This window comes from Cavia porcellus, unplaced genomic scaffold (genome assembly GCF_034190915.1).
Source record: "Cavia porcellus strain 051 isolate PalLab524CR breed Dunkin Hartley unplaced genomic scaffold, mCavPor4.1 scaffold_40, whole genome shotgun sequence".
Classification (NCBI taxonomy): Eukaryota; Metazoa; Chordata; class Mammalia; order Rodentia; family Caviidae; genus Cavia; species Cavia porcellus.
In genome coordinates this window covers 5,727,443-5,745,028 of record NW_026947523.1, presented here as the reverse complement: position 1 = coordinate 5,745,028, position 17,586 = coordinate 5,727,443, and the positions used below count along the sequence as shown (strand labels likewise).

At 47.8% G+C, this 17,586-nt stretch overlaps 1 protein-coding gene across 7 annotated transcripts in view; it reads right to left on the bottom strand.

Moving 5' to 3' along the window:
• Tcf20 (transcription factor 20) overlaps window positions 1-17,586 on the bottom strand; it is a 167,246-nt gene that overhangs the window by 38,296 nt on the left and 111,364 nt on the right. For 6 of the 7 annotated variants that reach the window (XM_063243830.1, XM_063243831.1, XM_023565365.2 and 3 more), the window contains one exon: window positions 1,638-7,415. In XM_063243830.1, the coding sequence (XP_063099900.1) occupies window positions 1,638-7,379 (5,742 nt within the window). In that variant the 5' untranslated portion in view covers window positions 7,380-7,415. Of the gene's footprint in view, window positions 1-1,637; window positions 7,416-17,586 lie in introns of those variants that run through there. The other variant, XM_013153074.3, reaches the window with a different exon arrangement.

The following is a 17,586-nucleotide window of genomic DNA, read 5'->3' as shown; positions in this document are numbered from 1 at the left end:
CAAAAACAGAAACTACTGAAACCATAAACCAAGTTTACGCTTTTTAAAAAATCAGTGTTCTAAGAAGAGGAAACAGTTCTTCAAAATATCAGGAATAAAAACAGCTAAGAAATTAGATGATAAAAGTTGAAGAAAATGGAAAAACAAAACAAAAAGATAAAGACAACACAGAACTGAAGCTGAACAGGCAAAGGATCAATTCACAAGCCTCAACACATTGTTAACAGGAATTACAGAAAGTGTGAGCAGAGAAGACAGAGGGAAGAGAATCACATTATCAAAGAAGAAGTAACAGGGAGCCAGTGTGGTGCTCACACCTGTTAACACCACCAGGAGCATCACGGGCTTAAGGTCAGCCAGGGCTACGCGGTGATAGCCTGTCACAAAAAAGAAGTAACACAGGACAGAGTTCCTGAAAGAGAGGAGCGAACAAGGGCAAGGCCCCGCAGAGTCACCAGCATAATAAACGAAAAGAGACCTACCCAAGGAGATCTCAGAACCTCAGGTCAGAAATGAGATCTGTCAATCCCCAGAAGAGAAAAACAGAACAGAAATGCCTGAAGTTTGGACAGCTCCGGTCTCATCACCTGCAGCAATGGAAGCTAGAGGCCAAGTCAGAAACAAGGAGTTCACAGCAAGAGAGTAACTTCAAATCCCAAGTTCTAGCTGCAGGTGTCATTCATTGGTAGAACTCTTGGCTAGCATGTGAAAGGCCCTGGGGTTTACTCCCCAGCACAGGAAAAAATAAAAGAAGCCTGCAGAGGATGGGATAAAAAACACACATCTAGAGAGACAGGAGTTCAACATTACCAGCCAGGACCTTTCTCAGGAAACTACAGAAGAAAGATGCACTCACTCCTCTAAGCGAAGACCCATTTAAGAAAGCAGAAGACGCCAGAACAGGAGACAGAGTATTCAGTACAAACACAAAGTAAGCAACAGTGATAAGGCAGGACTGCACGTTTAAACGTAGCTTGGGCAACTTAGTGAGACTCTCTCGCCGCAAAAAAAAATTTTTTTAAAGGGCTAGAAATACAGGTCCGTGCAAAAAGCTCTGAGTTCAATCCCCATGTTCAAACAAACAAACAAAACACTTACGAACAAAAGTTTGAAGACTAAATACGCAAGTTGGAAAATGGATTAGAAAGACATGGTTCAGCAAAAGAAAATGCAAATGAAAATATGAAATAATCGGCCTATGGCAATGAAACATTTTAAAATAAACAAAATGTAATCAAAATATATTTTGTATTACAGAAGTTCAAAAATTAAAACTGATTTTAAAAATGTCGGTAACGTAAACAGCAGTAAAAGATTATTATACAGAATACCAACAGAGGCAGCAACTTTGGAAAGTCGCACTGCTCAAGCAATGCTCCTGGGAGGGCAGGCAGGCTGCAGCCGGGCAGAACAGGGACCCTGATTTTCTAAAATATTTTATAGGCAGTGGCCTGGTTCTGCAACCCATGGACACGCATTACTGATGAAAATAAAAGCACAAAGCCAGCAACTACTGGCTTCACGTTCTGGCCAGCACTTGGTCCAGGAGCTTGTGCCGTGAGAATGAAGACCCTGGAAGAAACCCAACCAAAACGAAGTAACGAAACCCCCAACCTGGCCGGGCATCTCCTACTCACCATCTCTCTGGCTATTTCCAGCGCTTCCTGCAGGCCGTAGAGCCTGCCGCAGACCAGGTAGATTCCATTGGCCCAGAGAATACAACCCTCGTGGACCCAAAATTCGTTGCTGTCAAGAGGTAGTTCAGGAATTTGTAACTCCAGCTCGGGGCCACCTTCCGAAGTGGTGGGCACGGAGGGCTTTGTGTCCAAAACAGTCTTCTCACTGCTGCCCTCGGTGGCTGCTTTTTTACAAGGGAGCCCCCTGGACAGGGACCGGGGGCCTCCACCACAGTCTTCTGAGCGGTGGCGCCGCTTGAACCTGGGGTGTGCAGCCAGGCTCCGCTGCTCCTTTTGCTGCTGCTGCTGCTCCTCCTCCTCCTCAGTGTCCGTTTTGGAGCCATTTGAAGCGCTTTTGTGCCGTACCTTGACTTTGCTCTGCATTTCTGTGGCCCTCTTAGGAGGCAGATTCTTCGGGAGAGTGGCTGCATAATCTTGGGGATAAAAGGGTCCAAAGAGGTCACCCATGTTCCGGTAACTGGCCCATTTGCCACACAGACAGCAAACCAGGTGCCCCATAACAGATGACTCGGTCACCACAGGCCCCTGCAGCATAAAGGAGGAAGCCGGGAGCACCTTGCTTTCGGTGCTGCTAGGGGGAGGGGTCAGGGACCGCTGACCTTTCCGGCCCCTCACCAATTTGGTCTGTTCCTCTTCTTCAGCATTGATGATTGTACACACGGCTCCAAGTTCACACTTATTTACTACATGGATATAGGGGAAAAAAGACTTGTTCTTGGCATCAGTTTTATCCAGTGGCTGGGTGGCGTACTTTAGCTTGATTTCGGGCTCCTGGGGCTCTACAATGGGAACTGCTTGTTTGGTTTTGCGTCTCCTTGGCTGGGCCCCAGGCTTCCGTCTCTCTCTCCTCTGCCTCTGTTTTTTTGGCTTTGGCTCACCATCTGCAGAACCTTCTGGTATCTGAGGTGGCTGGGGAGGCGGGGGTGGCGGCTGTTGCTGCTTCTTTTGCTTATTCACACTACCTATGGGCCTTCCCTTCTTTTTTCCTGATGGGAAATACCCCTTTGGGGGGAAACTCTCTTGTTTGGGTGAAATGGTCACAGACTCATTCTCCTTCTCTTCAGCCTTAGGGTTTGCCTCAGGGGCCAGGGTGCCCACTGGAGCTACATTCTTTGAGTCAGGAAAGATTAAAGGTGCAGCCCCGCCCAGGGAACCATCTGGTCTCCCCTGGTTACTGCCAGGCTTCTGTGAGGTCGAGGATGTCATGGCACCAGGGGCTTCCTTCCCAGGAGGGGCTGTCTCTGAGTGCAGCTCTGCCTTGGCTTTGTCGTCCCCACTGCCGCGCCACTCCTCTGCACCCCGCGCTAGAGGCTTGTCAATGCTGGCCTCCTGGCTGGCTGCACTCCCTAGGTCTGACACCCCCTCGCCTTTTCTCTTCTCCACCTCAGCCTCCTGAGCAGCCCCGGTCCCGCTCTCAGGAGGGCCACTCTTCAAGGAAAGTATGTCGTCCAGCGTCACTGTGTCTCCCCCGGCCTCTGCACTGTTTGCAGATGCACTCCTCCTGATATTTGGGGATGTGATCTTCTGAACTATAGCCTCCAGCTTCAATCCCCGTCCTTTCCGGGGGGGTAGTATTTTGGTCTTAGCAGGACTTGTGAGGGTAACAGCAGGGCAGTTTCTATTATCTGGGCTTGGAAGGTCCTTGCAGGAATCTCTCTTAGGGATAGACTTGATATCCTGACTGTGAGAAAGATGGGCGTAAGAATTGAATGCTTTATCAGTGCCTTCTTTGGATGGGTGAAGGAGGCGCCCTTTATCTTCGCTGTTACTGTTCTTTACATCTTGGGACTGTCTCTTACTGGGAATGGGAGAGATAAAAGAGCGGACACGCCTCCGCATGATTAAGGGGTTTTGAGAAGAATGATCCTCTTGGCCAGGAAGCCTCAGCATTACATTACTAGGTTTTGATGACTGTGTAGACTCAGCAAGCCCATGCCCATCAGTCTCATGGGGTGGTCCATACCTTTTCTGACTGGACATTCCTGGAGGCCCACTGCTCTTGGCTGGAGAAGTTTGCCGAGACAGATCCCAGCAAGATTCTTGTTGTAATTTCTGGGAGCTGTGCTTCAATTCCATGCCCTTGTTAGGCAGACCATCACCGGCCATGAGGCAGCGCCCAGCTTCCTGCACGCCAGGGTCATGGTAAGTGCCAACTGGTGGACCATACATCATACCGTCTTTGTCATTTTTCAGAGGGCTCCGTACTCTGTCAAGAAACTGCTGCTGTCGTGGGCTCTTGCGAGGTCCCTCCTGCCTGTGCTGTGCGGCAGCAATCACTCCCTGAGCAGAACTGCTGCCCCAGTCTTTGTACTCTTCTTGTTGCTGCTGGTACATCTGTCTCTTGTAATGGAGCTGGGAATTCAGACCTGTGATAGGGTCCCCATAAGCATGAGCCCGGGTGTTTGTGTGACATGCAGATGCCAGGCTGTCTGAGCTGGGAGAGAAAGGAGCATGCAAAGAGCTCCTGTTGGCCCTCTCTGAAAAGGTCATGTGTGGGTTCATGTGATGTGGGTCTCCTCCTGGGCCTCTGCTCCTCCCAGGAGACACCTTCAACTTTTCTGCAAAGTCATGGTACTGAGAAGGGGACCGACCCCTCATGGCCTCCCGACTACCAACTCTGCCAGGGACCCGCCGCATTGGCAAGGGCCTGCTGTCTTGGGGGCCGTAGTCTGAAAGGGACTCGTGGGCTGCTGCTCCTGGGCTGGCATTGCCACGATAAGACTCATGCTTGATGCTAGTGGGATGACAGTGGTCTCCGGATTTCTTGTTGTTGAAACTAGCTTGGGATTTGGATTGTTCAAAGTCTTCCTCTTTTATCTGTCCGCTCTGGGATTTCATCTTTGTTTCCATGGACACCAATCCACCTGGAAGAATGACGGACTGACTTAAACTTGGGTTGAGACGTTCGTTCCTCCCAATTCTGGTGTCGGCACCCATGTGCCCCAGTGAATGAGCCCCTGGGTCCCTGACAATCTGTCTTAGAGGAGAAATGTCACAGATCACTGATCTCCTCTCAGAGAGTGAGCCCCCAGGCTCATGAGCTGATGATGGAGGCTCTATTTCAAACTTTCTGGGAATTGGATAGTCGGCCAAATTGATCTGTTTCATTTCAGGAGCTGTGCTGCTTGACTTCCTTTCCCAGGGTCCCCAGTGGGGGTTTTCTAACAGGGATCCAATGCTTTTGTTCAGAAGGCCCCTGCTGGCTAATTCATTGGTTTGACTAACTAGGACATTGGGCCTCGCGGTTCCTTCCAGGCCACTGGCCATCCCCTGATGGTCCTGAGCACTCCTGGAATACCTCCTGTCAGGGTGGTGGTGGTAACCCTGAAGCACTTCCTGCAGGAGGCTGGGGAACTTCTCGTTTCTACCCTTTCGTTCCCCATGGCCAGGGAAGTCCCCCTTTTCTTGCCCTGTAGGATACTGAGGAAAGCCACTGACATTTCGTGGCACAGCTGACCCAAAACTCTCTTTGTAACTATAGCGCAGGCTTCCAGGAGACTTGCTGGGCTCAGTCCTGCCTGTGAAACCAGGACCCACTGTGGAGTGGCCAGCCTGGCCATTTCCTTCTCCATTGTGGCTGGAGCTGTTGTCACCATTCTTGTTCCCTTTGCTCCCTCCTCCTGAAGGCTCTGGCTGTGGAAGTGATGTGTGAGTGGCTTCCTTTGCCCCACTGTTGCTGGGTGGCCGCTGACTGGCCACAGGATCATCCTCTGGGGAGCCTTTATCCTGTCCACCAGATTTGTCTACCCGACCTGCCATGGCTTCCCGGGACACAATCACCCCAACTGTCTTCTCATTGACTTTTGGGTTCCCCTCCGATGACAGTGGGGTGTCCTTAGCACTCGGTGAGATAGCCTCCTCTCTAGCTGCGGGACTGGCACTCAGTCTCGGGGGCTCATTCTGAGCACCCTGTGCGGGTGAGGCGCCAGCTTTCTCCGAGGTTCCGCCCTTGTAGGTGGTGTCGGAGCTGGTGCTCTGGCCGCTCAGCTGCCTTACTCTCTCACCTTGGTCCTCTGAGCTGCTGGAGCAGCCTCCGTCCAGGGACTCTGCCATCGGGGACTTCAGCTGCTCCTCGGGCTGCGAGGAGCCTTCTGAGTTTGTGCAGCTGTCTGCCTTCTTGGATGATGAGGAAGGCCGCTTGGAGGTCTTCTTCTGGGGAGTCAGGGCATCGGAAAGTAACATGTGCTGCACAGTGTTAGGAAGATTGGCCACTTGTGTACTCAGAGCACTCAAACTGCTCAACCCAGGATCTGTCAACCGCTTTTCTGGCACCCCTTCTAGCCCAAACCCTTTGAAGCCTGCAGCATGAGAATTAGGACTAGGCATCATCGATGGTGTTGGACTGAGCTGAGGCATTAATTGTAAAATTCGATTTCTGGAACCCATAGACACACTGCCTTGCCCGCACTGGAGATTCTCTCCACTCTGCATGAGAGGAGAGGGGGTGGAGCTGCAGCTTGGAGACTGAACCACAGAGGCAGCTGGAGAGGGGTTGGATATGGGGCTGAAGTTCTGGTGAAACTGCATGGGGGACCTCACAGGAACCTCAGGCTGGCTGTACTGCCCCACCTGGCTCTGCAGGGGAAGCTTGGTGGCAGCATTGGTGTACTGCATCACGTGCTGAGGTGGGGGGTGCTGCTGCTGCTGCTGCTGCTGCTGTTGCTGCTGCTGCTGAGGCTGCGGCTGCTGCTGCTGCTGCGGCTGCGGCTGCTGCTGCGGCTGCGGCTGTGTTTGCTGCTGCTGTTGCCCCTGCTGGGTCCCTTGTGGAATCTTTGCCTGTTCAAAATTTTTCATAGATTGAGGCTGATAGCTGTAATTTGATTGCGTTCCGTAAGCCTGTGCATTAGAACCCACGTTATGCCCTTCATACTGGGAGCCAGTATTCACGCTGTAACTACCATCATAGCTCTGTCCAGACTGGCTGAAACGCTGTGGCGAAGGGAAGGAGGAGGAAGAGGAGGAAGAAGCAGAAGACTGGTAGTGCTGGCCGAACTGCCCCACTCTTAACTGGTAGCCAGCAGCAGAGGATGGCAGAGTTGAGGGCCGCTGCATTGGCTGTAGATGGGACGAGCCAGAAGTGGGCTGGCTGGTGGCTTGCGGCAGAGGCTGATGGGACTGGTAAAGCTGTTGTCTCAACTGTTGTACTTGCTGCTGCTGCTGGCTGGAAGCCTGCTGCTGGTACTGAGCGCTCCCGGGAGAGAAAGGCCCTGCATAATCCTGCTGATAATGAGACACTCCACCAAGGGCAGAGTGCTGGGCTTGAAACTGGCCTACATGACCCTCACCCCCATACTGATTGCCAAAGCTGCTCCCCTGGGGGGGTCCATAGCTCTGCACAGGCCCAGAAGGCCTTCGCTGAGGAGGCTGCGGGGTTCCTGTTGCCACGGGGTCTTTGTTGCCTGCCATGTAGTAAAAATCTCCAGCCTCTTTCCTGAACCCCTGGTAGCCCTGGTGACCAGACGTCTCGCTAGCCATCACTGCAGCAGCAGCAGCTGCTGTTCCTCGTCGTCCACCACCACTGCTGCCACCACTGCCACCACTACTGCCACCTGCACCCCCAAAACTCTGGAACATCTGGGCCTGGCGAGGGCTGAACTCTTCTATCCGGGATGAGCCGTGTACCTCCTGTGGGTAGCTCTGCTGGTTTCCGTGGTAACTGCTTTGCTCCCGAAAGGACTGCATACTGTTCAGCAGCACAGCAGCAGGCCAACAGCCCTCCTGGAAATGGAAGAGAAGAAAGACAGACATGAGACATGCTGCTCTGTACAAACAAAGTCAGGTCTAAGACTACTCAGAGGCCCAGATGAAGCTGACTAGTTTGAATGCCATCTTTTTTCTTGTTCGATATCTGATAATGCAAATAAGCAGAGAAATTATGTAAAGAACGAAGCAGGAGTCTGTGGTAGAAATGAAAGAATCACAGTTTATAAATTCAATACAGTTTTTAAGAATTTCATTGGGAAAAAACATAGCAAGACCCTGATTCAAAAAAAGAATTTCATTAGTAGACAAATGAGCCTCCAAAATTTCGCTGGATTAAGTGTGGGACTATGTTATTACTGTCCATGAAAAAACAATTACTTTCAAGTAAGTGTTTCAGTTACAGTGGGGGGAGGGTGAGCAAAAGCACCTTCATTTTTTCACTCTCGCGGATTAGACTGGCCCCAGGCTGAGTGTCGGTACCCAGGCAGCCTCTCCGCAGCAGCGCAACTCCGAGCTGGCAAACGGGTCTGAGAACCGAAGCCAGTTCTTCACATCCAGAAGTGCGATAGTGTAGTGTTACCATAATTACCAACTGCCTGTGATGACTCGTGATCCCAGGGTATCACTATGAACGCTTCATGCCGCAGTTACCACCGAAACTCTAGGCTCAGGCTTCCTGCTTCACAGCTTGGTCTTCGGTAACCCGCTCAGCCTCCTGCCTGCCATTCCCAGGCACAAAAGCTACCCCTAGGCCAGACAGTAGCACTGACTTTGTTACCAGACTCTTTCAGAACGCTACAATACATTCCAACACCTGCAGCCCCACCTAGCTTTACCCATCCAATCTAGAAATCACACAGCTATTCCAGCTATTCACATGAAACAGGATTTAAAACAGTCACTTTGGAGGACAGCTAAAAAACAGAAAGAAAAGGAAGAAGTATAAGACCCAGACTCTTCCCAGAGCTACTTGACTGAGCCACCCTGCTGCATTAACCTTTGCTAAAGCTTCATCCTCTTAAAACGTTAACTGAGAGCTGACTTTATTCTTCCTTTTGCCTGGGTCTGTATCCTCTCAGGCTCAGAGGAATAGAACGTGGTTAAACTGCTCCAAATAACTTTCAAATTCAACTGTTTATAATGCAGCATGATGCACACACCTACAATCCCTATCACTGTGGGAGGCAGAGGCAGAAGAAACACAAGCTCAAACCCTATCTAGGTGAACTTAACAATTTAGCAAGACCCTGTCAAAGTTTAAAAAATCAATAAATAATAGTCTGCAGAATGTAGTCCTAGGTTCAACTGCCATATTTTAGGGGGAAAAAAATTGTTAGAAGAACTTGAGGGCTGGGTATATAGTTCAACAGCACAGCACCTGCCTGGCAAGGACAAGGCTGTGAGTTCGATCCACCATGGGTGCACGTGTGCACGCACACACACACAGAACTTCGGAAAGAGACATAAGCTGGGGTGAAGTTCTGGAAGTCAGTTTTCTCCTAATGCTCAAGTTTGTCTCTTAGGGGAGCTGCCTGCACAAAATCAGTGATCCTTTTTGAAAAGCTAAGGCAAGGGCCAAGAGATTAGCTCAGTGGCAAAGCGCCTGGCTGGCAAGCATGAGGGACCTGGGTCTAATCTCTAGTACCCTCCCCTCAAAAAAGCTAAGTCAAATTCACCATCTCCCTTCTCATGAACTGTGCCACCTACACTTCTGCACCGTACTCTGCTCTGCCCCACTGCGTGACTTGTCCCTCTCACCACCGCCTTCCTGTCTCTGGGCAATGACACCTGGCTGGTAAGGCTCTTCCTGGTCATCCTGCTAAAAACCCCTAACTCCACTATGTTACCTTACCTCCATCTGCTCTCCTCCTCTATCCCCATCCCTAGTACTTACTCCCCAGAGATACACACATGCTCCTTGTTTACTGTCCGTCTGTCTCTCCCCAACTAGTATAGAAACTCCTCAAGGAGCGAGACTGCCTGTTCCTTACCATAATCTTCCTGTTATTTGAACAGGAAGGTGCGCACACGGCAGGCATTCTGCACGAATGTTTAATAGCATAAGAAACAGGTTTAGATAATGAGGCTAGAACGCACAAATTCAGAGATGATTCTGTGGGGGTGAGAAAACTGAAGAAAGCAGAATATGATGGATCTAAGTAGGGCTGGAGGAAACTGCAAACCTGCCTGCAAAATCCTACATGTCCAGGTCTAAGAGAAAACTCAACTGATCTTAGGTCCTCATGAGAACCATGAGGGAGTAATTCAGAAAGTAAACACGGATCACAGGGGAAGACAGCCAGTAACCTCAACCTCTGAAAACATGACACAGTTCTGAAATACATTACATCTAAAACAGCTAGACAAAGGCCTTTATCTTTTTGTTGGTTGGTTGGGTTTTTTGGGGCAGGGACGGAAAGGTTTAGTTTACAGTTTTGGGGGGTTTCAGTCCATGCTCAGCTGGCTTCAAGGCAGCATGGCCTGGCTAAGGGGCAGTGTTCATGGGGGCCACACGCCACAAGAACAAACAGAATAAAAACAGTCTCTATCTTTGATATTACATTACACAGAAACATGAGCCAAAGTCATCTTTAAATATTCACATATAAGAAATGTCTGAGTCTCGGAGCTGGGGATGTAGCTCAGTGGCGCAAGGGCTTACCTCGCAAGCACGAGGTGGTGAGTTTGATCCCTGGTACAATAAAGAAAGGTCTTAGTCTAAAGAAAAGGCCTTCTCATCCTCTTTAAATGCCTCTGTAACAGACTGCTATTTCTTTGTTCCAGTTAATCTTCTGGGCAACAGGTAAGAGCTACTTAAATGGTCATAAAACGGATGGCACTGTTCCAGCATTTACATGTCCTGACCTGCTTAATATGCCATGAGCATCCTCGTTTTACAAATGAGGAAACTGAGGCATGGCACTCACAAAGCTGCTAAACAGTAGGGTGGAGGGCCCAGTGTGGAGGTCCTCATTGCCCAAAGGATCTTCTACCCAGCCAGGAGCAGAGGCCACCTATTCTGTCAGAGACTGGCCTTGAGGTAGGTGGCTGCCAACAACTCTTGTAGGTTGTTCCTTCAGCCCAGGCCTCTCACAAGGACCTCCAACACGGCCCCAGCTAGTCCTCCACCCCATCACTTCTATTCTCTATCAAAAATAACCCTGTGCATGCACATGTTTCTTGTTTGCAGCATGATTCGACTCTGGCTCTTAATGCCAACGGCCTTCCTGACATGAAACAGAGAAGGCTGAATGGGGTTACAGTGCATAAAAACATCCAATCTGGCAGTTGAAGGAATGAAAAGCAGCCATGATGATCTCTATAAATGAATCCACGTTGTTTAATTTTTCTGTGAATTATAAAACCACACTTTTGATGGTTTGAATGCATATACAGTAGTGCTGCCTGCTCTGTGTTCTCCCTAAATAGGAACCACTAGGAGCTGAAGACCATTTTGAACATCAGCACAACAGGTCTCCAGTTGCCTGGTTACAGAGAACCTTATCTCCAGATAGGGAAAACAGATGTGGCCACAATTCCTCCGCAGATCTATCCTCAGCCTCTGCCTATAGACTTCCTGTCCTGGAAGATACCCTCTCCCCTATTGTTACAGTTCCTGAGCTAGAAGGGGAAAAAAATCAACAGACAATACTTCCTGCAGAACACCAGTCCAGCTAAATATTCTTACATGAGCACCAGAAGGGAATGTAAGCTTATCTTCTTAGAAATTTTACATAAGCTGGGCATGGTGGTTCATGTCTATAATCCCAGCAATTGAGAGGCTGAGGCAGGAGGATTGCTGTGAGTTTGATACCAGCCTAGGCTACAAGGCCTGCCCAAACTGCATAGAAAGACCCTGTCTCAAAAAAAAAAAAAAAGTTCCAAGTAAACCAATTAAGAAAACCAAATATACCAGCAGTAGAAAATACACACACCTGGACTATTTATAATTTTATCATTAGCATATCAAGCAAGCTAATAATGAAGAGCACCCAATACTACTCCATTTTTTTAAAAGCACCACTGTGATCAATTTTAAAGCATTATGAATAATGACAAATGCCTGAATATATGTTTGACTAAAATATGACTAAAATATTTGACTAGAAAATTAGATACCCCAGAGAAAGTCTGAGATCCCTAAGGAACTTTCACATATACTTGAAGAGGAGGTTTACCAACACTTCTCTCTCCCTCTCCTGATTTCTTCACATACGCCTGTCTGCATATCTCCGGCAGGGTGGAGGTGAACTAGTTAGGTCCAGAACCTTCCAGACCCACATGCTGACCAGCCGGTAACAGCCATATTCTCCGTCCTGCTGAAGGCTGACAACCTCGCTGTCTTACAGAAAGCCAACAGTTAACTGTTCTTCTGCCTTCACATGTTCAAAATCATCCCACTCCCCATTCTTAGATGAGCTCCTATCATCTAAGTACCTGCATCTTCTTTCATTGAAGGATCAACCATGCACTGCTGTTGATTCCTCTTCCTTGCTGTAAAAAATGCTTCCATCGAGCTGGGTGTGGTGGCTCACGTTTGTAATCCCAGCACTCGGGAGGCTGAGGTAGGAGGATCGTTGCGAGTTCAAGACCAGCGTGGGCAACAAAGTGAGTTCAAGGCCAGCCTGAACTATATAGCGAGATCCTGTCTCAAAAAAGACCAAAAAAAAAGCTTCCATCAACTCGGCATGTGGTGCATGCCTTATAATCCCAGATTTCTGGGAGGCTAAGGCAAGATTATAGCCTGGGGGCTGGGGATTTAGCTTAGTGGCATAAGCACCTGCCTTGCAAGCAGGTGGTCGTGAGTTCGATCCCCGGTACCAATTAAAAAAAAAAAAAAGATTATAGCCTGGACAAGTTAGCGACTTTGAGATCCTACGTCAAAAAATTAAAAAGGGGATATGCATGTAATTCAACGTGATAACCCAAGAAACAAAAACACCTCCAGTCCTCAAGATATTATCAATCTACATGCATCCAGTTAGGAAGGAATGTTCTCAGTTTGGCCCCACCTCACTCCTCATTCACCTCCATCCTAAGGTGTACCCTGGGAGGGGCACCGAAAGGACTCTACCAACTGTCACACTCTGCCTTCTGGCCTAGTGCAGAGGCAGTGAGACAGAGGCAGCTATTTCCCCACCCTACAGTTACTGAAGCTGATGGAAACCCCCTCCCTCACGGACACAGCTGGGCCAATTGTCTGACAACCTGGACAGTTAGCCACTTTCTCCAGCATCTAGGAAGTACTCCTCATTTCCTCCAGATGTGGGAGATAACACCCACACCAAGACTGCCAGGCCAGAAAACTCTTCACTTCCCATTGGTGTTCCAAATCCCGCTCACCCTTTGTGAGCTTCTGCAGTACCAATTCAGCTTTGTGATCATCCTTTGCCATGTCTTTCTCTGCACACCAGAGCTGGGGGTTACTTTCCAGAGCCTTTCCCAGCATGGGTCTGGTTTGGAGTTCATAACAGCAACAGCTTCTGGAGCTCCAGAAAGCATGCACTGTGGCCTGATACCATCAGAGCAGCTTGCTTGACCTCCCCAACCCCAGTTCTTCCAAGGTGGAGTCAGCACTTAATTCCCATATTAAAACCCTTCACACTTGGAATCAAAAGTGCCTCACTTCCTGAATGAACTCTCAGTGATACTACTAAGTGCTCCTCCAGCTACTACTCTGAATGTGCCATCTGTTTTCTACTGGGACCCTACCTGATAAAGTGCTCTCATTCCTAGGATTTCACAGTATACTACTACCACTTGTGGAGTGAGAGACCTTTATTTCATACAAAATGGCATAAAACAGGGATTCAAACTCCTCTCTCGACAAAACACCTAAAAACATCAGATAAAGTATAACCCAAACTCCAAAAAATACCCCCAAAGTTTGAAATTGGAAGATGTTAAAAACCAAGTAGCAAGTGGAAAGTGGGCTCTGAAGCAGGAACAGAGGGGATCGGGGACTGTTAGTGGGAAGACAGGGCAATCACTTCCACATGTAATCACTCTGGGCAGTGCCACTTGCCAACAGGAATAATTTCTAAAAAATGACAAAGTGTACTGATTCTTAGGCACTCACTATTTCATTTTCAAAACCAAGGCAATGTTGTTCTTTCCTTAACTGCCCAGGCTTCTCTGCAAGGAAAAGCACGACCGTTCTGAGTCAGAAGCTTTGGAATAACCCCAAACTCATCTCTTAAACTCTCGGCATTAACGACAAGGGGTAATCATGAGGCTGCTCTTTCCTGTATCCTTTTTTGCTCCCTATTCCTGTGACGGCCATTTTCATCTTTCTGGCCCCAAAGGACTCCTCCTGAAGTTTCCTGCCCTGCACGGCTCAGCGAGCCACACACTGTGACACTGCCATTCTCCCCACAGGCCTGGATGTTTTGTGGCACCCTACTGACCGTCTCTGCTCCTCCCCACCTCTCTCTCTCTCCACCAAGCCACTCAGGCCTCAGTGCCATCACCTCCTCACCTCGGAGCCTTCTCTGAAGCACCCCTAGGTCCCTAAATTCCTCCTGACAAGTTGGACCATATGGCTCTCAGAATCTTAAGAGTTGCTGAAATGTTGTCTTCTCTACAGGTCTCCCTCAGAGCAGAGTGCAGACCTTAACCATCACCTAAAGTAGGTGGCTATTAATACCCTATAAACACCATTCATTAAGCAACTTCATGTCAAGCTGTATAATTTTAATTACATGAGGCAGGAAAACTCCTTTCCCAAAATCACTCTTCTAAGTGCAAACTGGAACTGAGAGTCTTAACTCAAATTCTTTTGATTCTAATTCTTCCATTGACTGTGCTACAAAAAGAACCAAGAGCTTCCAAATTCAAGTTTTTAAAATCCTGACTAACACCTGGGTGAGACAGTGTTACAGTTGATACACTGTATCCACCTGAGCTGTTAAGAAGTTTAAATAAGAGACTCTGCAGAGAATCAGGGTTCTTATTTTGTAAATATCCTCTCAGCCCCTGCAAGAGGAGGACAAGATTTTGTGAGTGCTACACTGGCCCTGAGGAGGTGGTGGCAGCCTGTGTACAATATTAAGGAGGAAAAGAGGCTCGCTCTGCCCCCTTTTGCTCTGGCTGCTGCCTTGAAGTGCTGCCCCTGTGCCAGGCCACCCTGCCTTGGAGTCAGTGATTGTGGACTGAAACCTCTACAAATAGTAAGCTAAATAAATCTTTCCTTCCTTTACTTTGGGTGTCAGTATTTTGTCCCAGCAATGACAAAAAAGTAACCAATCCAGTAATACCTGGCCTAACATATGCCACACATCTATCAGGTACTTTACACAAATGTTAATATAATTAATCCTCACCAGGACCTAAGATATATCAGTACTCCCTTTTGTACACTGGTGCTCAAAAAAGTTTGGGAAACAAAATGCTCTTAAAAAAGAGAGAGGTGGGTTACGAAATGACCCCTGGAATCCAGCCTGCACCCCTGACAGAAGTCTTACTCTCAGGGACTAAAGCATTTTACAAGGGTGTCTTGGAACTGTCTGGGATTGAGCTGAACAGTGTGCACCTAGCTATATCCCACCACTTGTTTCATGTGTATAAAGTGGGTCTCCCAGGGGCTCAGACCTTCCCAGGACCCTGACTTGAGTGGGGAGCCCCCTATTCGATCTCTGTGACCACAGCATACTCAGGCCTTCAGCATAAGAGGATGTGCCAGGAGTGGCAACTGGGAGAGCTGAAAGGAGCCTGAAAGTGGATTAGGAATCAACTTAGCAAGAATTTACAGCTCTGTTCACTGCCTCAAAGCAAAGAAACCCACCAGAATGCAGCAGATACGAGAAACCTGCTCTGTGAGTGTCAAAATCTGTCACATAAATTGTAAACAATTCTACTTTCAATCATGATCAAATACATCCAGGCAAAAAAACAAAGGCACAAATTTAGAGCTATTAAATTTTTCAAAAATACTTAAGATGCTACCATATCTGGTGATGTTAGTATGAAGGTGATACAAAAATGACAAATGAACATAAATTATTACAACTCTTTGGAAAAACAAATTGGTAAGAAAATTTCAATCCAAAAAAACCTAACAACAGATTGCTCCAGTGCTAGCTAGCTGTAAGGGAAAAACCTGACAACAACCTAGCTCTTTATCATTTGAAAATGATTAAGCAAATTTGATTACATCCATTTAAAGCAACAGTAAGTAGCCAACAAAAATGCTAGTGCTACACACCTATAACCCAATCACTCTGAGGCTGAGGCAGGAGGATGCCAAGTTAGTGCCAAGCTGCCTGAGCAACTTAGTGAAAAAAATCTCAAAAAATGAAGAAGGCTACAAGTATAGCTCAGTACAAAGGCCCTGGGTTCAATCTTCAGCATAGTAAAAGGAAAAATGCAAAAGCTTATTGTGTAGCAACAGATAAAGAAGAATAGCATATAAAACTCAGCTGTACTACAATTACAGCTACTGAAGCCAGGCATTCAGGTAGACAGGGCCAAAGGAAATGAGGTGAGAAAATGCAAACCTTTTTGACTATCCACAGTGGCAAAGACTACTTTCTCTCCCTTTTCATTTCATTAGTATTTATACAGAAAATAATCACACTGATGCCGAGAGTGGTGGTGCTCATATAATCCCAGCACTCAGGAGGCTAAAGCAAAAAGTTCAGGGACCAGCTGGGCTACACAGTAAATTTAAGGCAAGCCTGAACCACACCATTAGACCCTGACTAAAAACACAATAAAAATTACTTTTAAAGTATCATCTACGCTGGGTGTGGTGGCGCATCCTAGCACTCTGGAGGCTAAGGCAGAGGATATCAAATTTGAGGCCAGATGAGACATGGCAACAATGTACCTCAACACCTCTCCCCAGAATGATTTCAATTAACACCTCATTATCCCTTACATTCATGATGTCTGTACTACCTCAATTTCATCTGACTTATGGTCAGCAAAGAGTCTCTCTGCCCAAGAGAAGAAAAGGATGCCCAGGTGATACCACAAGCCCAGAGCAGGTGAGGGTTGGGGAATATGCCAGGTAGAACCCACAGCCAGCACTGCCCGTGCACCCTGGACACCTCAGCCCCCAAGCGAGTATGTACAGTCACAGGCTCTATTTTCTGAATCAGGAGGCCAAGAAACAGCTGAGTCCCACCCCACAGTGGGCAGGCCTATTTTTAGACATAATCTCTAACAACCAAGAGACTGAAGCATCTCATCAACCTCATGCTTCCATCACTCTGCAAGGAAACACCAAAAGCCAGCTTCTGACCAAGCTCAGGAGCTGAGCCCCACCCTGGCCCCATGTCAACTGCACAGCTGCCTGATGTCCAGGGGCTCCCACAACTGCTCAGGTGACCATGTCTACAGGCGAGATGTTCAACAGTTCCTAGAAAGGGGCCAGATGGGTGGGGCCAGTGGCATCTTAGGGGCTAGCTGGGGCTCCCAGTGGGGTTTTAACTGTTGAGCCTCAGGCCTTTTGAGTCATCCTTGAATTTTCTTTTTTTCTCTGAGGGTTATTTGAGTGTGTGATGTTTACACCTCAACCGACAAATGACTCTCACAGACAGTAGCTGACACTGCCATTTATGGGGGGGTGGGAGGTCTGGAGGAGGAGCAGGCCAGTAATCCCAACTACTTGGGAGGCTGAAGCAGAAAGACTATAAATTCAAGAGCAGCCTGAGCAATTTAGAGAGATCTTAGTTCAACATTTGAAAAATAAACAGAGCTGAAAACAAAAGCAAAAAATCAAAATATACAATGTAGTTAGATGAAAAGGGCAGTAAGTCTCTGTCTCCACAGATGAGTTTATAAGACTCAGAGTTCAGTCAAAATAACAAAGCATGACAATTTTGGGGTTTTTTGTTTTTTTTTGTTTTTGTCTTTTTCATTTTTATCGGTACCAGGGATCGAACTCACGATCGCACGCTTGCAAAGCAGGCACTTACATCGCTGAGCTAAATCCCCAGCCCCGACAATTTTTTAATCAAAGTGTATTACATGCATGTACAAATCTGCTAAAATGAAAGCCATTAATCTGTATAACCCACAAAAGAGTGAAAATTTTTTACTTTTAAATAATTTCAAGCGCAAGAATAGTTCAAAATGGGGCTAGGGATATAGCTCTGCAGCACAAGTGCCCACCTGGCAAGCAGGAGGTCACAAGTGCAATACCAGGAACCTAAACAAAGACTAATTCAAAGTAATTAGCCAC